The 20,599-nt window shown below is 34.5% G+C and overlaps 1 protein-coding gene across 6 annotated transcripts; it reads right to left on the bottom strand.

Annotated features, from left to right (window-relative positions):
- Positions 1–221: 221 nt before the first annotated feature.
- Positions 222–19,988, bottom strand: LOC136412684 (eukaryotic translation initiation factor 4E transporter-like). 6 transcript variants are annotated; one of them, XM_066395836.1, is made up of 21 exons: positions 19,587–19,988; positions 11,676–11,829; positions 11,461–11,557; positions 11,254–11,404; positions 10,552–10,861; positions 9,929–10,111; positions 9,601–9,796; positions 9,283–9,411; positions 8,726–8,981; positions 8,407–8,546; positions 8,251–8,319; positions 7,805–7,994; positions 7,522–7,647; positions 7,117–7,356; positions 6,383–6,436; positions 5,922–6,185; positions 5,328–5,456; positions 4,834–5,001; positions 4,500–4,751; positions 4,219–4,447; positions 222–1,136 (listed from the first exon to the last, which is right to left on the bottom strand). In XM_066395836.1, the coding sequence occupies exons 1-20, from the start codon at positions 19,651–19,653 to the stop codon at positions 4,254–4,256; spliced, it is 3,369 nt and encodes a 1,122-aa protein (XP_066251933.1). In that variant the 5' UTR covers positions 19,654–19,988; the 3' UTR covers positions 222–1,136; positions 4,219–4,253. The 6 variants fall into 6 exon arrangements, with proteins under 6 accessions (XP_066251933.1, XP_066251931.1, XP_066251930.1 ...); XM_066395834.1 differs by lacking the exon at positions 19,587–19,988 and adding an exon at positions 15,869–16,289 and having other exon boundaries at positions 10,552–10,858; XM_066395833.1 differs by lacking the exon at positions 19,587–19,988 and adding an exon at positions 15,869–16,288.
- Positions 19,989–20,599: the final 611 nt, after the last annotated feature.

Below are 20,599 nucleotides of genomic sequence, written 5' to 3'. Positions count from 1 at the left end.
ACACAACTGGACAGAAGCATTAATAATTTTTTTCCTATAAGCTCACTGTAAAATGTTATTACAGTGGCAGTGTCTTTAACCATTCAGCGTGCCCACAAATGGAATGTGAACAAATACATTATTAAATCAACTACACTGCAACAGATCTTGTGACAAGTTTGAATTATTTAAAGAAAAGGAACATATGTTACATTCAAATCAGTAAAATTTTGTTTTCAAACCACCTTTTAGCTTCTTGGCTTGCAATGACTCTAGAAAACAGTTAACTTCAAATATTTTCTCCTCAATTATGGTTCGGAATATTTTAATTTGACCAGCAGGATACTCTAATACTTTACACAACGTAACTTCTGTGACTGTTTCTGTTGTAAATACATCTAAGCGAGTAACCTGTTAATCGTCTGTAATATTCACGTTCACTGCCCTATTATACCAATTACAAATGTAGACAGTTAACGTCCTATATTACTGTTAATTTAATAGACGGTACACAATGACAATTTTATACCATAATATAATAATAATATTGCCATTAAAATGATTACATTATATACGGATATAGATTAACATCAAAATAGAACAGAAAATCCTCAGACATCAAACCGAACTCAAAACGTCATTCTTAACCACAAATAAAATATTCATTCTAGTTTTCTAAAAAAAACCCCGACCGTAAAAACTTGAGACGAAGACACTGTAATTCGACGACATGTACACATTTTAAATTTTCCCTAGTTACTTCTAAAATCAGGTTTCGAACTGAGGAACATTCTGCGGCAGTTTTCAATGAAAACGTAATTTGTCTTTTACATGGCTAGGAATACTTAACTTTCGGAATCTAAACACTCAGTTCCAACCTAAGATTGAGTAGAGGTATAATGTAATCATTTTAATACTAAATTACCTTAAATATTTTTTGTACGCAGTCGATAAATCATTTAGGAGTCTATCACATTTTAAATAATTTTCATAAAGCCTATATTTACAAGAATGTTACATATCGTTATATCGACTGCATAGAAAAAAACCTGTTTACCTTAAAATTGACAAAATACCTACCTTGGATTTAAAATACTTGTTTGAAGAGAGATTAGATGAGTTTCCAGGTTAATGATGGCGCAGCCTTTGTATTAGACCTATGATCAAGAAGTAGATCTTATTATGTTTTGGAAGAAAGTTATTTATGTTGGCAAATATTTATTAAACAACAAAAAACATGTTCATGCAATGTAAACAACAAGGGTACTTACCTGGAGTTAGAAATTAATAATATAAATTATCGTGCGAAGCAACATTAGTACATATACAAAGAGTATATCCACATGTATTTAACATTGATTTTTAGGGAGCAACTTTGTACTCCCTCTCTTATGTATTGGGTGTAAGTTACAAACGTCATAGTTGAAGCAAAACGGATTTCACATTTCTGACTTTTTAACATATGTCTGATAGAATATTTTTCTCAAATCGAGATTATATCAACATTTTTAAAATCAGACAAATTAGATATTTAGATTCGCCTTGAAAAACTAAGATGAAATCCCTTTTGATCTAACTTTAATCGTTAGGAATATTCAGCCGTTGACAGAGCAGAAAGGGTTATATATCGAACAACAATATTTCGGAAACTGTTAAAAATCGAATAGGTCATATGAAATATCCTCGTAATTTTGAGACGAATACTGAAATCTAATAACAAATAACGTATTCGGTTTAAAAGTTTTTTCCAAGTTAACATCTGACAAGCTATTTATAATTTTTTGAAATAGACGTTTATGTCAAAAGATAGTATTTGTATAGCAGTTATCCTACAGTAAGTTTCACTACCTATGTTATGGGGTACAAAAAAGTAAAGAGGGAGGAGTTTTATTTCCAACCTCACTATATAGTGTTTGTTAATGCCAAATATGGTGTTTAAGAGGCGACTTTACTATGTATTCAAAATTAAGAGTCGACAGTCGAAAATCACATGTTATTCATTTATTTTGTTTGCAGCATCCTTTAATAATATACAGTTGCGGACAAAACATCGGCCCCAAATTCATAAACTTTTTTTATGGAAATATTGCAAGCTTATTACTGACCATTCAAACAAGTGAAATACACCATTTTATAGAGAATTTGAAGCTCTATAAAATGCACAATTTTGCTTTTGCATAACTTTTATTTATAACGTAACAATCTTATTTAAACAAAACAAGGTAAAAATTCGACTGGACAAAACATCGGCCCCAAACCCAAGTCAAATGTTTCATTTTGTTTGTGTCGATATTTTTAAATGTTTTATGTTTAGGTTATTTTGTTGTTATGTGTATTTTCACATAACCAAAATTAATCATTTGACTTTTAACTAAAGTGTGTAAAGCAAATTATGGCTCCCCCGCAAGTTGACGATCGTGTACAGAGTTTAATTGTGCGTCTGCGAGATGAGGGAGGGATTGACGATGGAAGCTATCGGAAATCATGTTAAAATGCACCGTAGCAACGTTTCACGAATTTTTCGCCGTGCAAAACACCCGAAGGAAGTAAGCAAAGGAGGAAGGCCTCGAAAAACCGATGATAGGTGTGCGCTTATTGTTGTTATTTCTTACATCAGGATTACTGTAATTGGGTTTCGGTGAAAGAAACTAAAAGATTTTTATTTTAGAACCGATAGAAAAATTGTGCGCACGTCCAAGAACAATCCGCAACTTTTGGCACCTGCTATTCGAAGTGAAGTTGGAGTAGCGTATATTTCTTCCCGCACAATTCAACGTCGTTTGTGCGAAAACGGTCTTTATGGGCGACAACCAGCGAAAAAGCCGTGGATATCAAAAAAGAATATTGCGGCAAGGCTTAAATTTGCGCATGAGCATATTGAGTGGACGGTCGAGGACTGGAAAAAAGTCCTTTGGTCTGATGAATTCAAATTTAACCTTTGCAACAACGATGGCAAAGGTTACGTTCGTCGACCAAAAAATGAAAGGTATAACTCAAAGTACGCCACACCCACAGTGAAATTTGGCGGTGGCAATATTATGGTGTGGAGTTGTTTTTAATGGTACGGTGTTGGTCCTTTGCATCGAATAATCGACACGATGAACCAAATTCAGTATTGTGAAATTTTCGAAGGGGTAATGTTGCCTTATGCCACGTATAATATGCCAAATGGATGGCTATTTATGCACGACAACGACCCTAAACACACAGCTAAAAATGTGAAAACGTGGATCGGCAATAACGGTATTTCGTGCCTTCACTGGCCAGCGCAATCCCCGGACCTAAACCCTATTGAGCACCTTTGGGAAGCAGTTAAAAAGGAATTGCGCGGGCAAAAATTTGGCAATCGAGATGATCTGTTCAGTGCCGTAAATAATATCTGGGGTACATTATTTAATGAATTGATTCACCGTCTAATTGAATCAATGCCGCGCAGATGCCAAGCAAAAAGCTCGTGGAATTGCCACGAAATATTAAAGAATAATTTTGGAGCCGATGTTTTGTCCGGTCGAATTTTTACCTTGTCTTGTTTAAATAAGATTGTTACGTTAAAAATAAAATTTATGCAAAAACAAAATTATGCATTTTATAGAGCTTTAAATTCTCTACAAAATAGTGTATTTTACTTGTTCGAATGGCCAATAATAAGCTTGCAATGTTTCCATAAAGAAAGTTTATGAACTTGGGGCCGATGTTTTGTCCGCGACTGTAGATATTAAATGTTCGTTTTTACTGACCACAACAATTCTGTGAAGGCAAATTTATAATTCTTCTATATGCGGACTAATTTGTGAAAATATCCAATAATAGCGATGGACCAGTTGATTGTTACGGACTCGTGGTCTGGAATAAATTGCATAATAGCGTCATTGTGAAAATTTGATGTTGCCGATTTTAACTCGGTATTCCTAGTATTTAGAATGGTTTCAAGGGGTTTTTATAAAGTTATCTGAATATAAATTTGTAGTAAAAAAAGAAGTTGCAGATAACCATATTATATATACACTACAATTGACTTAAAAAAAACTCGAACAGCAGCGAAGTTAAATCAAAGTTTTATTACTCCAACAATAATCCCGACGGCAAAATATCCCGCAGTTAGTCTTAGAAAGACTATCGGAATTACAATAATTACCATCAATAAAACACCAAAACAAACCCTGAACGCACAAACAAAATCACAAAACAAGCACACAATCCAAAGCCACGTCCATCGCAACGTTCGCCCCGTTCACTTACCGGTTCGGGCTAGTTTGTCCGTTGAATGACACGCCCTAATTGTGTACTGGTGGTGCCGCTTGGCGTTCAATCTCTTCCAGCCGCGCCAAATTGGCCGTGCTGGGTAATTCGCCACCTCGTGCACGTTCCAATAAATCGGGCGAGAACCAACGGGTTAACTGATCGGCAGTGGTAGGGGAAAGAGGCCCTGAATGCTGCGCAGATCTCGATTGAGCAGCTTGGCGATTATCTGTTCACATTATACTTAAACAAGGGAAAAAAATCTCATTTTAGAGACGTACTGTGTTGCCCTGGCATGGTGTTAAGGTACGGCTGCCAGGCAGCAGTTCCCGTCTGCTGAGCCATTTGCTGTTGTTTCTGTACGACTTGAGATTGGTTTTGAGTCTCTTGTTGCGACTGATTGGTTGGCTGTTGCGTGGCAGAGTTGCTAGGTCTGGCTTGGTGTTGCGCCCTCAACTGCTGAGCGGTAGGCTGTGGAAAGGGTTGAGGATTAGGATGGGAGTACTGAGTTTGGGACGGCCCGTATTGGGAACCTGAACAAGAGATAAATTATTAGATACTGTTCCAAAAACCACTCATTTGTAAAAAGTGTAGTTTGTTGAAAATCTATCAAACCTTGAGCAGAGAATTGCTGTCCGATGGTCACCTTCAGGTGCGCCGGATTGGAGACATTTTGGTAAGTGCGTTGCGGAGGTAATGGCTGCTGTTGAGTAGCCAACTGGGCAAAGAACTGATCCGGGGTTTGAGACTGATAGTTGTTTGCCTTCACAATTGGACGGCCAGCTAAAAAAAATGAACGAATTGAAAGAATAATTCATGTAGAACAAACTTATACATATATACATATATATACGCGTACGCATTTGGTTTAAAACTATTACATAGATCATCAGTTTCGAGGTATTTGGTACAATAACATTGATATAGTTCATTTCTTTTGCACGTATGAAGAGAATATGTTAAAAATATCAAAAGCATAATGTCACGGGCAACAAAAGACCCATTTAATAACCGCACAGAAAATAATGCAATGTAATTCAAATGTTCCACTTCACCTTGCGAATTCTTTATTTTTATTTGGTCAAAAAATCTATACGTCTATTTCTTACCTTGCTTCATTGGAAACGCTGGATTCCACTGTTGATTATTATCAGTAACCTGAGGTTGAGAGCGTATTCCAGTTAATGGACGTCCATGGAGCTTCATACCATTGTCTGTTACAGCCTTATTCTCTTTTCCTGAAAGATGACAAATGAAACTATAAAAAAAAGTTATTTTTTCTTCCAGAAGAATTCGGATATTGATCATAAATAACAGCTGTTTAAAAAAATTTACAAGGTGTCCCAAATTCGACTTCCAATATGTAGATCTTAGTAACCATAAGAGTTAGAGCGTGGATTAACGGAAAGCACAGTTGCGTTTTTCATAATTCGAAAGCGGCTGGACCAAATATCAGCATATTATTATATATGATTGAAATTAAAAAAAACCTATCAATTGTTGAGTAATATATCAAGTGTTTTATTAAAAATTTATTAGGTTTTTATTTTGTTTCAACTTTCGTTGTTACACAAGGTATATGCGCTTGTTAGAGCGTTTTCTTTATTATTTATGATGAGTTTCATAAACACATCTTAAATGTAAATGGTAATACCATAGATATTCAAAAAAGGATGCATCAAACAGCGCTAGTATGAACTGACCTTCATCCTTTTCAGCAGTCATTTTTCTCAATACAGAAGTAGGAGTAAAGGCCAAGGGTGTTGGCGATGACATGCCTTTGGCTCCGACTGGGTTAACTGAATTTGGAACTCCGGTTATATTCGGACTGGCGCCTCGTTGCATCTCTTGCTTCTTGCGGAAATTCTCAGTCTGCTCTTCAAGCTTCTTCTTAATTAGGGCCCTCTGCAGGATGTTTTGGGTATGAACCTGCAGTTCACGCGGCGAAGGGATGCGTTGGTGCATGGCTGCGAAAAATAATTTACCTCTATTGCTATAAATAACTCGATTGGATGATATTTGATAACGAATTTTGTTTAAAATGGCTCAGCACACAATTAACAAGAGCAAAAAATACTTTCAGCGTTAAATTTGACAAAAAATTTTGCACAAATTTATATTAAAATTCATACACATGAAAAAAGTAGGCACTTGGTGCACTCACCCGGAACGGCCAGATGATTAGGACTAGTTGCCATTATCGGAGAGACACAATAAGCTGCGTGAAACAAAACCATCCAAATGAAAACAAATATCACACAACAACTAGCAAAGCGTATGATTGAAGCTAAAGACTGTTCAACCACCAATTATTGATGTAAATACTACGGACATCTAAGTCAAGCAAACTCCTTAGAGGACGGGCAAAGAATAGATGCAACAAAATAAATGTATGTGCTTAAAGTTTGTGTTTATTAATTGCAAGGCAACAAATGCAAATGTACTAGTAGAACCGTGACTTTGAAACACAAAAAATTTAATAATTTAACCGACCTCGTATCTCTTATGGTTTTCAAGATCCCAATGAGGAGCGACGAATATAAATAACCTTGTATATCATTTCATAGACGTGAAGTGCGGGTGGAATTGTCATTGAAATTGCATTAAGTCCTTGAATTCAAATTTCAAGAATAGGACAAATTACTCAATTTGAGTAATTTAAAATACTTCCACTTAAAATAAAATAAAAGTGTGCGTGTTCTACTTTAATTATGTTTAATCTTTTTTGTCTTTTAGGACAAAAACTACTTACCTACATTCCAGCAAACAAACAAAACTGCCAAATAAGCATTCGATTATCTAAAAAAAGCAAATCAAGCCAACATTCAAGTGAGACAAAGAGCAACACCAAACAAGAAAGCCACTTAAGGGAATGTGCTCAAGTTGAAGCCGACGTACCGTTGTGCGGTAATGGAGAAACCCTCAGCTGTTGGTGCTGCATCTGAGCCTGCTGCTGGGGAGGAAACAAGTGGTGCGACGTCATTGGAACAGGGCTCATAACCCTGGGACTAGGAATGTAACTTGAGTTACTATGAAGCTTTACTATGGTGACGAGCATTTCGCGATGACGCGGCTGTAAAGCCGGATTGGCTATTTGCTGATAGAGGTGTTGAATCGTGATCTCTCCTCGTTTCAGGCCTATGATCGTATAGACACGAAAAAACTGGTCATTACCCACACTTATCAAATCACACTCATTTTATTGACAGTAAAAATAAAACAAACATGTTAAGAATTTTGCCCTAACCATATACTGTTTAGAAACCATGTCTAAATGTAAATAATTTAGTAAATTATTCATACCTTGTAATATAGCCTGAGCTTCAGGTCTGTTCAAGAGTTCTCTGCTTTGTTGCACTCCCATATCTAGAAGAGGACTGGCACGGACATGGGAAGCCGCAGGAACACCACTAGCCGAGATCAACTTTCCTACAAAAAAATTATGGTTGGATTATATAATGCGAAAAAGGTCCATTCATCAAAATCAGAAAGGCAGATTTAAATTTGTAAAATGACCACCCTGTATGAATTCGCTAAACTATTTCTAAACTTTAGTTGAAATACTATCATATTTATATCCACTTACCAAGCATATCCATTTGTTTCTGTTGCAATTGCGCCTGCTGCAATTTCATCATCAAGTCGTTGGTCATTGACGGCTGTTGATGAGCATGAAGCGGATTGGAAAGATGTTGGGGTTGTGGCTGATTAATGGCGAGAGCTGCTGCTTGCGCGACCATTCGGGCTTCGTCTTGTTGTTGAGAATGGTTTAACATCTGAAAGGAAGAAACGAAAATTTATTGTTAGGATGATATACAGTGCGTTCCTTATTTCTATATCATACAAAAACTGATGTATAAACAAAAATAATTTTAAATGGAGCGAAGTTGGTATGTAAGCAACATATAATTGCTCTGGAAGTTATATTGTTTCTATTTACTTAGTGTGCTAAAACTATAATTAACAAATTCACGGTTGATTAATATATCACAGCATCTTAGATTAACACTTATCTGAGAAAACTAAACTTACCTCTAAAAGACTCATCCCAGGGGGTTTATTCATAGGTCCATTTTGTACTTGTCCACTGGCTTGTTGAAGCTTGAAAATAGAAACTCGAAATGAAACTATGTACAACCTAGCCTTAATTATTTTAGATGATAATAATTATTTCAAAAGTGGGCTTACCAGTCTTTTAAAAGCAGCAGTCATTTCCTCATCGGGTTTCTGAGGTGGAACTTTGGACTGCACATTGGTGGAATGATCAGAGTTTGGTCGAATTTTCGCCTCTAATTCATCGAGGCTGAGGATTTTGCCACTGCCAATAGCTAAAAGAAAATAAAACATCAAAATGGGAAGGTTCTAGCATAGATATATTTGGTACTTTTCTGAAAATTTACAGGATGTACTGTGTAATCATTTTTGTAATACCCAGTAATAATAAATATTATTATATATGCCATAATATGTATGATTATGACAACGATTAAAACGTGCAAGTACTTACAAGAAACAGCTGCCGACTTCCCGTTCCATCCCTCCGGATGATGTCCCTGTTTTCCCCTTGTCAAGAGATCCATAATGTTCACTTGCTGCCCTAAGTTGAAATTGGGCCGTTTCTTATCGCCGCCCATCGAACCATCCACACCACCAAAATTGTTACCGGCAGGGGAAATAGGGGCGAAATACGTATTGGAATCCATTGCAGGTGGATGAACCGACACTGGGATGGAACTGGATTCTGTGATATCTTTGAGAAGATCCTGGAGAAATGTTTTCATGTAGAACTGTTTGTATGGGTCAAATGAATATCTAATATTTTTTGAATGGCATATTACAACAAAAATTTCCTAAATTTTCTTTATGTCGAAATATTTATTTCATATGAATGAAAGGTTCTTAGAGTTGGAAACTATCCATTCAATTCTGTTAGAGATGGTTGTCAAGACTCTCTTGGTAATTATTGAGGTTTTATATAATTTACACTAGATTTATCAGTTTTATTTGATAGCAGACCGTAGAAGAACTATTTTCTACGATGCCTTCCTTCTTTATAAAACATACCTTAATGATATGGTTGTCTTCCTGAAGAGACGACTTGCGACTAGTTCCCACTTCCTTGTTTGGGCTGTCCTTCTTAAACCAACGACTAAATCTGGATGTTGACTTATTGGCATCATCGCTGGCTCCATTCTATATATAATAAATAAATATATAGTTTTCTCTAATATATACAGAATTTACCAATGTTTTTGGGACACTGTCTAAATATATACTATGATGCTGAATTTATTATTGTATCAAATTAAGATATAAACTAATTTTGTTTGATCAAAATTGAAGAGTCTTAAAAAAACATGAGAATATAAACACTTCACTTACAGGCAACAATCCAGGAATGGCCTCTCCCTTTAAAAATTCATCAAAATCGAAGCTATACATGGATTCGTTGCTCGGCATCTTGCTCTGGTCAGCAGTTTTTCTTTCTGACACAGGTGGCACAACCTCACGTTCATTACCCTGTTCTGACCCACTGTTATCTTTCTGTTCCCCTGTCTCAGAATGGTTAACGGATGATCTAATATATAATATATGTACATTAGACAGGTGATTTAATATCGATTCCAAAACTTTAATTTAATTAATATCGCTCAATTATACACATCTAAAAATCTAAATCGACGTGATAAAATTATTATTAAGAACTCACCCTTCGTGTTGCGCCTCCTCGTCTTTCTCCTTATCTTCAGCTATCGTATTTTCCTTTTTCTTGGACCAATCCTTGACACGCTTAACTCTTGATGCCGTCATCTTCCTTTTACCAGGTTTTTCTGACTCATCAAATCCACGTAACTCAATCGTATCATTTTGTGACATAGGGCCTGACGAAAACCTGATAGTAAAGAATCTATTGAAATATAGTTTAATCGTGCCTTAGTGGATATGGTGAAGATTTAACTAACAGGTAATTGACTTGTCAAAAATTTCATTAATCCAACTACATGCTCTTCCAAGTTATAAAACCTTTCGGCTTACCATAGAATATGCATATTTTTTCTCTGTATAAATTAAATGACAATGGCAAATTTGATAAATGAATGTAGTTAAATTTAGGCTCAGAAATTTTAAATGTGCTATATATCTAACCTCACTTGTTCAGTAAAAAATTCAAAAATTTAACGTATTTCCAATACAGTTTGATATTTGCTGGATTGCTAATCATCTTTCTTTATACAGGCAAAAAACAACTGCAATCCATAACCATCCGGAATTTTAAATAAGTGGAAATGGCATATACTACATATTCCTTTCTAATAAAAGGCTCTGAGTTACCATTCAGGCTCATCCTCTTTGGACTCCGAATATCTGCGCCTGCTTTCAGTATACCTCGAGTTTCGTCTACCCTCCTTCTCCTTAGTCCCATTGTCGATCTCCCGACCAAAGGATCTTCTTTCTCCGTATTTCTCATCTCTCATTCCACCTCTGTCTCCGAACTTGTCGTCGCGTTCGTTGTTCCTATTCTGGAGACCTCTTCCGAAGTTGAAATCTGATTCGCCGGATTCCTTGTCATTTTCCCAAGAGTCGCGCATAATTCGACCACTTCCGATACGTCTGGTGGAAGAGGTAATCTCTCGCCCACCTGCTTTTTAGAGAAAAACGCATATTATTATTATACAAGAACTATATCCCTTTCCTTTTCCACAAATTAAAAAATAAACTGTTTCTTCAAAAACTCTTTTTTCTATTATCAGATAAAAATGGACAATAGCTGATTCGTCATTGGAGAAACACCATACAAAATATGCGATTGTGTTAACTACAGAACAATATTTACAAAACAGACGCTTTAAGTAAATTATATGCGAAGACAGAAGTTAGGCAAAACTCATTAACGTAACGTTAAACGTTAGAGAAACGATGCTATTCACACCACTTATTATTTAATAATGCTATTACAGCCCAGAATCTTTAATTCATTAAATTTATTGAAGTTAACAAAAATTATTTAAAAGTTATTCAAGTCCACTAACTCACCCATAAGATGAGTTGGTGCATCGCCCTTTCCGCCTACGGGTTCCTTGTTCGCAGGCACAAAACATCCGGAATTAAAACTCCGACGTTGGGGGCTTAAAACAATCCCGTCGTTCTCCTTCCGAATTCTCTCACGTGGGTCTCCTGATCGTCTCTAATTAAAAGAATTTCACGAACAGCCTCATAAACAAAAGTTCTGGGAATGCATACCCTATTATCTCCACTATCATTGCCTTTTCCAGTATCAGGGGTGTCAGACTTTTTCCTTTCAATGTTCCATTTCTCGGGGTCCAGGATAGAAACGCAACTGAACATGAGAATTGAGCAATAAAATTTCAAGCAGACAACAAACACGGACTATTACGTTAATAGTCAAAAGATTAACGATGAGTTAGTTGTGCAAAGTATGAAATTTTAATACTTACACTTCGTTGGGGTCCAGAAAGTCAGGCTTGGATTTTGCGGCAGGAGCTTTGGCAATTTCCAAAAGTTGTTCTTTGGAATACCGGATCATCTCACGAACACAAAGTATAGCCGGGTCTATTTCACCAACGCTCATATTTTGGATGTGCTCATCTCCTGTAAAATTAAATTAAGCAACGTATTAATTAAATAGCCGATGGGTATTGGTAGATGGCTGGACGAAAGTTAGTGCTCGAAATTTAGCATAAAATCCTTTCACCAGTATTCTTTCAATAAATATCCCTTAAAGCTTTCGTTTCATCAGATATATTTGTAGTGTTTGTGTGACAATAGATGTGGAATTGGAAATCGGGGATAAGCAGATTCTGATTTTTAAACAATTTTTAAATTCAGATCCTGATGTGTTCTATTACTGAAAATTAGCTTCCTAGGCAAAAAATTAGAAACACTTAGGAAAATACTAGTTTGCCTACGGCTCGTGACGAGACATTAATCCCTACAATGCAGCAAATACTATCGAGAAGAATGCACATTCTATCACACACTGCGAGTTGTGAATATAAAATACTCTAAGTCCTCACAAATATGTCCCCTACGGAGTAGGCCTAACAAAATTTTTATGCGCATAACGGCCGCCAAAATATTTAACAATTATTAAATGTCAAGTTTCAGTGGGTCTTGAGTTTAACACTTTGAATCGTATAATTTGATGAGGTCAGAAAAGTAGTAAAGTAATAAAAAAAGATAAAGAAAAAAAGTGATAAAACTATTTAAGTGTCTCTAAAATACGCATTTTTACTAATTTTATCTATTAATGTTAACTTTTTCGACTGTCAAGACATATTTTACCACCCCGAACTTTTTTGTGGCACGACCTTGGCTATCTGCTTTCCGAAGTTGAAAGTTCCTGTTCAATTTAGAAAGTTCTTCGCCCTCTTGTATTGTTTCCGTATCTGTTATCGTTTTCCAGTTATTTGCAAAAGTAACAAGGGATACACATCATTCTGTCAGAAGAAGTACATATGTTTACGTGAAGATTTATTTACTGCGTGAAACAGTTTAAATTTCAAACTTTTAACATTTATGCAGAAATAGATACAATGAACGTGAAGTAAGTAATAAAATTGCAAAATGGAAATTTGCTAGCAAATTTCAAAATTCAACATTGCTTGCATGCAAATTTCGGTTTTGAAATTTTATTAATTACCCCATAGTCATTTCATCCACTTCTCCGTAAACGCGAAAACTTCCAAACTTAAACTAAGAAACTTGGCGCAAGTAAGACTTGAAGTTCTAACTTTATAATGTGTCAATTAGGTCACAAAAGCTTGTAACAATACTTAGAACAAGCACCCATTTGAGGTATTGCTTAGCGGTAAATGGACTTCATGTCAAACAATAAATTAAAATAAATCTATTGTTAGCAGTTAGTTTTGTTCAGTGCTCTTCAAAGAAATTACCCTTTTTCTGTTAATTCCTATTTGTTTAATTCCTCATTATTTTTAAATTCAAACGAAATCGAGGCAATACGTTTTAGCGCAAACTAAGACGTTATTTTACTTTTAATTGGGGGGCAAAAATTATTTTAGGTATTTTTACGGTTTTTTTGGCTTAATTAACAAATTAAAATAAAGTTAAAATAGCAAATCTTGTTTGTACCAAGCTTCAAAGTGAGAATTCTAAAGCTAGATTTATAAAATATGTTGTTCCCATTCATCGTTTGCTGTTGATGCGTTTTCTCGGTTTGACACTATAATTTGATATGTGGTCCTCTTGTTCGATTTTTCCAACACCAATAACGGCAAGCGAACAGCGGGTACAATGAGGTTTTTAAATCTCGTTTAACGGAACAGAGCTAAACATGGCGTTGAAAATTGAACACGTAAAACCTCGTGTTGCGAGTTAAAAAACGCACAATATCATTATACAAGCTTTTATGACAGCCATTATTCTCTAAGGGGGACGTTTACATCCCGAGTCCCAACGAGCGTAAGTCTTCTGAGGTAATAATGGCCATAAAAAGCGAGTATAATACTATATGTTGTCCACTGCGATTGTCCAATTGCAATGATAAGGTCTATTAAAACGTAATTGTTTTCGAATTACTGCTTTCGGCCAATTCTATTAAGCGATGTGGTGGTAGTAGGCTTCAATCATGAATTTGGCACTGTTGATAGTACCCAACTATGTTCGACTTCTTATTTGATTCCCTATTCAAATTTGATCGCTGCAGATTTGAGTGAGATCCATCGAAGTCTAATTGGTGACGTCACAGATCATTTATGGGGCAATCGCAAATTGAATTAAGGGTCGTCAGCAGAAAACGCTGTAAATACTATTGCCCATGCCTACTCAGATCGCGAAGTTGTGCGGTATAATGGGTGAGCAGGATGTGATGAAATTGCGCATGTGTGACTTAAAGGGACAACGGTACTAAGCATTTGCAAACTCCTTATTATTTCCTCTGAGATTATATAAATATAAACACGTTCCACCTGACTGTCTAAGTGAAAAGTGTTTTTTGAAAAAAAATGAGGATAATATATACAAAGAAGGTATACAACAGTAACAGATTCACTTTATAAAATGAAGATTTTGTAAGTTCTGGAGAAAAGATTAGAAGAGATATTGTGAAATCAACTTAGATGCATTTTATAATGAATACGTTCTGTTTAGTAGTAAAAAATTTAATAACTCTGTTGGCTGAAGTTATGTTGATATGAGTCATGAGTACAAGTTTTAAGCTTAACGACCTCCGTGTGTTAAAAGCCTTTTTACTTGTCCGTGTCCATTTTGATGAAGCGTAACGAAACGCGTAAAATGTAAACCCATTACTCAACCAGTTAACTTTCTATAATCCCTTTAAGATTGTGTTCATTTCTTCGGGTGCACCCATTAAGAAGTACTTACGTTAATGAAGATAAAACAATCATTGTTTTTTCTTTTATAGAACAGCTTATTTTTTCAATCTACAATTTCCATAAGATTATTGAAACATATTACAAAAAAATTAAGAGGCACCAAGTTAAGTTAGAATTACTAGTGGCCATCTAAGAACGATGAATGCCGTTGATGTATGAAATACACGGTGCTCAATATAAGGAGAGCCAGAATGGGAATCTAGTATCAACGGTAAAATTGGTTAAATGAGAGAAAGGTTAGACATTCAATTAAGTAGTTTTATGGTACAAACAGCCTTATAAAATAATTTTTGATTTTTTATTTATTTCGTCAACTTTACAGAAATATCCGGTATTACGGACGATCTTGAAACGTAAATCTTTTGATACAGATACAAAGCAAAACATGTGAAATAATCTGCCGTAAATGTAATGTTGTTCATTACCTTACTTGCAGATCCGGTTCAAAGGCAATCAAACTGAATCTTAGTGATAAAATATCTATTGCACAGTTCTGCAGAGAAGTACCAATAAAAATGAATAAATTTAATATTTCAAACTTTAAATAGCATGAAGTAAATCAGATTATTTTCCCCTTATGTTAACAAAGCAACTAGCGAGCTATCTTATCAATTTCCAAAAGAATATTTGATTAGATTCGGGATAGGTGTTGGCTTTTTGTCAAGCGAAACTTACATATCTTACAGCAACTATAATTGCAGGACGACAAAAAATATTATATTAATTTAAAGCATAAATACGGAAAACATTCTCGAAAATTAAACCTACCTTGGTGGGACTTCACAATAGACTGAAGCAAAATGACACACAAACCATCTCTGATAAACAAAAAATATAACTTTTGGTTGACGATTAATCACTAACCTTTCAGGAAAATACTTTATTGCCCGATTAAGGGTGAACCAACAACCGTCAAGAGACCTTCAAGCTCTAAAATATGGGTTACACTCAGGACTGAACCCACGGTATTAAAATTCATACATATTTTATCTCATTAAAATACTGTCTTTTTAATTTAACGAACTGAAAAAAATGAGTTCAATATTTCATCTTTGCTGCTAATAGGTCAAAAATTATAGAAAACCGTTATTAATAGGGACACAATACTACTGATAAATTCAGATACAGAACCTACGATGCCACCTCCATGCCCAAAGCAATGATCAGGCAACCTTGAAAGGAAGTTCAAAATGTAGCAAAATATGTTTAAGTAGGTATATAAATTGGCAAAATTCCAAGAGAAAATTTGTTTTGGTAAAATTGATAAAACTTACTCCAAGACACCTTCTTCACTCTCGACTTTAGTTGTCCGTTTTTAACATTAGAAAACAAATCGGTTGTAAGCGAATCGTCGTACTGATTCACGTCAGCAACCGTTGAATTACTTTTAGCCTTCTTACCACCCCGAGCTCTGACCATATTGAGATAATACAGCACAATTATTATAACAAATAACAAACATGGAGTATTAAAACCTATGTAACACAGGACGAGAATATGATGTAACTTCTACTTTTTCAATCAAAACATAAATGAACCTCAGAACTACTGCATGAATTCACCACTATTTAAAATATGGATTTTGTAGATTTTTTGAACTAGAAAACCGCCCGCGGCACGTCAGAAAACTATAAGATTAACACAGAAAATTTGCAATGTGAAGATAAATTTATCATACAATGTACGATATGGCACTGTATACTGGCCTCACACAAAAGAATTTTATCAGCTGCTTCTTGGCAAAAAAGGTTCAATAGGTACAAAAAAACTCGTTTGTACGATGGCAACAAAGCCAAAAATCCATATAGAAAAAATACTATTTTTGTATACAGGGATTATCCAAAAAGAACATTAACGAAAAAATAGATATTTCTTCAAGACGATCTTACTGTCAAGACATGATCAAAGGTACCAGAAAAGCTTCTAAAGTTAACTAGTGAAGATAAAATGGACATTTTAAAGGCATATCTTTAGGGTCCCACAATGTATGAAATATTTCATATTCAAAAACTGGCACTTGCAAGAGCAACCAAGTAGGAAATTGGTCATTATGAAACATCTGAACATGAACATGAAACAAACAACATGAAACATTTATGAAACATCAGATGCAATCCAGATAGTAAAAGAGCAATATGAGAGTGTATCAAATAACTATTGTAGATTATAGGTACTGAATGTATGTTAATAATACGTTATGATACATGTTTCATAAAACAACATATTTGAGCACGAGTTTGTAAAAAGAGAAGAGAAGCGACGAATTGGCAATTACTGAATTACCAAAGGCTTTATGAAACATGTATATTGGAATATTTTTCATATTGAGTCGAATAATTATAATAACAACTTTAAAATAATTACAACTTCGTATCTGATAATTTTAAGATTAAAAAAAACTTTTTGAACACCATTTTCAATTCCATGTTATTTAAATTGTTACATTAATCGCAACCAACAAAGCAAACATATCCGTAGCAGTACAGTAATAGGGAAGATAGCTATAATCAAACTGTTGAGCAGTGCGGTTATGTAGCAAAAACCGTTCCGAATTAGACAATAATATATTACGGATGGAATCTAGACAATGCTACAGACATAAAATGAAATATTACAGGGGTTAAAAGGAAATATTCTTGCAAAATATGATTATTATTAATAGTTATTAGAGATAAAACTGGGAAAAACGAAAATTGGGAAAAAGTTCATAAACCTCTCTGTATTTCAATCAATACTTATTTATTTAGCTTATCAAGTCACTAATTTTATTAACAGTAAAACTGTTGCAAAAAGACAATATGATAATAAAGACTACAATTTTGAAAGCGCAGGTAGTTAGCAACTTGTATCAACTGATATTTACATTAACATAACAATGTGCCATTTAATGCTCAAACTTATAAGTACGTGGGCAGTCACTTTATATCTTTATAGAAAGAAGTGCCTGTAACAGTTAAGCAATTTTACAAATATCATTATGCTCTTTAAAGTAAATTTTTGGGTAGAAACCTGAGTTAAGTCACACAACTTGTTTTAATGTGTTTACTGTTTACCTCACTTAAATCACCGACGAATGTAAGACACCAATTTAAAATAAAATGGGTTTGTAAATAGGAAAAAGTGCAAGGACAAACTCAAAACAAAGCAAAGTCAGTTTCGTTTAGTGATGGACATAATACGAATATGCTGATGACTGAAAATTAGGTGCCAAAAATAATGTTCAGAAGTTTGGGTGGCAGTTTAGATAAACTTAGTATATGTTGTTAAAGGCTTGTCGTATTGACAATACTAGGTCCCAGTCTACTTCGTTGTATTGACAAAAATTATATAATAAATATGATTAATAAACTGATTTTGAAGACAAACTTTTATAAAATCAATGGTGTAAATGCCTATAAGCTAATGAAGGTTGACTGTGATGTGACACATCACATGCCACTTGAAATTCGTTAGATTGGACAGGTTAACAAAAATGAAAACTTGTGATTCTATAGTTGCTAGGTACTTTTTCGACATTACTGCACTAATTGAAAATATATATTTCGCACTGAGACAAAAAATCTTTGAAAACAGAAATCCTTTTTCAAAATATCATTAAATGTGTCAACCTTTAACGACAAGGTAATAGGTAATAAAAAGGTAAAGGTAATGACAAGGTAATATATAATAAAAAAGAATGTAAGGTTATCTCATTGTAAACTTTCAATTCTTTTTGAGTCTTTACACCCTGAAGCTTTTCAAGTAATTAGAAAAATCTACGGGTGGTCGTACTCCTGGGTTCAGGCAGTAACTTTACCACAATAATTTTTTTTTATGATCCACCACTGACAATTTGTTTCGCCAGAAAACTTGAATTTCATGTTCAATTTAGAACCTCTCTTACTTACTTATATTTTTCCATATTTGTGACAGTTTTTTTGAACTATTTTTGAAAATAAAATAGAAAACCCAATATTTTTTTCCTTATTTAATATTATTCAGAATGCAACATGAAAAAGTCCTTCACTTAAATCAAATGAATAGAAAAAATCATGTATTGCCTATTATTTTCTTAAATAGCCAAAAAATAGTTAAGGATAAGAAAGTAGTACAAAAGTCATATGTTTCTAAATTAAACAAGAATTCAAATTTTATAAAATGATTAGTCAGTGTCGTACCATAAAAAAATATGAGGATTGGTTTATCCTCTATGGTTTCCCAGTAGAACATGCTTTCATTATTTAAAGTCACTTTTTATAAGTAGAATTTATACAATATTAACTGTGGTACTGCAAAGTATTTAAAAATTATATCAACTCAATGTACAATGCACACAAGACATAAGACATTGTTATTATGTGTCACCATCTCGGTGGCATCTCCAACAGTTTTCCATATATCTCGACATATGTTTAAGCTATAATTATGTGGTCAAGTTACCAATATCAACTCAAAAATTTTAAAACTTTGTTACATTACATTAGAGCGAAAGTGTCCCATTTACTTCAGTATATACATGTTAGTCACCATCCATAACAATGTGTCGCAGGTTTGTCAAATGGACTTCTATTGAAGCATTCTTTAAATTTTGGTAACCGCATCATTATGTTGCATTTTTGGTTGCATTTATTATAGGTATCGGGATACAAAAATGGTACAATTCTTTTATGTGATCAGTATTTAGTGATACAGAGTCTTCTGAATGAACACCAAGGCAGACACCTAATAAGGAAGTAGTGGAAGTTTATGTAAAAATCCAAGACTCAAAATAAACAGACAACAGTTCCAAAATTACTCAATCCTCACATTACACAACAAAGGTGTCTGGCAATAACAAAGCACTATGTATTTGGGTTGACACATATGTGCATTTTAATGATAAAGCCAGAATTTATTGATTTTAAGTTAGAGCAAAAAGAAAACTTTAGAAATTGATGAACCAAGGATTAACGGCTTGAATAAACTTAGCTATTTCAAGCAGAAAATAAGAGATAAATATAAATAAAAACATACCATTTTTAGGCTGCCTGTCAGTGGAATCAGAGGTTGTTTCATCTGGTTGAGGGCCGTTTTCCGACATTTCTTTGAAGGATTTTCTTTGGTAACACTTGAAAAGTCAACTACAATGCTTCTAGTCTAGGTTGTACAATAAATAATCAAAAATTGTACAAAAAAAACCTATATAATAACTTATTTTTAATATCACAGGTCGGTTTATTCGTCAACAACTTAACATACGTAAACGCGTATTATGTATAATAAATTAAATGGAAAGATTGGGAATTCTTGTAAACTGGACTGATACAGAATTGAGGAAAACTCGATTATCCTCCACACGGTACACAACAGTTCTCTAGAAAATTGTTCTCCACTAAGCAAAAATAGAAACGTACGCCATTTGCATTTTCATTTCATTTCTCTTCGTTTACGGCGTTGCCGATTTAACTAGTGTGAAAGTAGATCCCTACTCAGCAACCAATTCCCATTTTGCTCTTCTTTCCTTTTCTCTCGCACAGCTACTGGTTTCCCAACGCCTCTAGCAGCTGTGCGATATTGCCATGTTGCCATAAACTTAGAAATACCGTTTTATGTTGTAAAAATGACGCTCATGAAATAAAGAAATTTATTGAATTATGTCGCGAAAAAAGTATGTAGGATAGATATCACACAATTTTTGTTAAAAAATGTTTATCGGAATATATTTTGTCTGTTAATCACGCCATAATGGCGAATGATGTTCTCGATCTGCCAACATACTCAGAAGAACTACTGTTCCTGTTTCCATATCGTATTGACACTCAGTAAACGTAAAAATTTCGTTCACTTGCTATGTACGTTCGTAATGGGTTTTTCAAAGAACATTAAGTTTGTAAAATGTTTTTGTTTGGTCTGAATAGGCCGCAAGTCATGTTCCATAAAGAATATACTACGGATGTTATTTTCACGGTGACCTGGGCTGCTGTTTGTGATGAGGAAGCTGGGTTCGAGCGCCAGTAAGTCCAACTTCTACATTTCTGTTAAAAATT

Source organism: Euwallacea similis, chromosome 12 (genome assembly GCF_039881205.1).
Source record: "Euwallacea similis isolate ESF13 chromosome 12, ESF131.1, whole genome shotgun sequence".
In the NCBI taxonomy this organism is placed as follows: domain Eukaryota; kingdom Metazoa; phylum Arthropoda; class Insecta; order Coleoptera; family Curculionidae; genus Euwallacea; species Euwallacea similis.
The sequence above is the reverse complement of the archived record's forward strand: the minus strand, read 5'-3'. Positions and strand labels throughout refer to the sequence as shown.

Coding starts and splice junctions, on each gene's coding strand:
- LOC136412684 (XM_066395833.1), bottom strand. CDS start 16,013: ATGGTCAGAGCTCGGGGTGGTAAGAAGGCTAAAAGTAATTCAACGGTT. Junction 9,797..9,928: donor GAGGAGGCGCAACACGAAGG/GTGAGTTCTTAA, acceptor ATTATATATTAG/ATCATCCGTTAACCATTCTG. Junction 8,320..8,406: donor CTGCTGCTTTTAAAAGACTG/GTAAGCCCACTT, acceptor TCTATTTTCAAG/CTTCAACAAGCCAGTGGACA.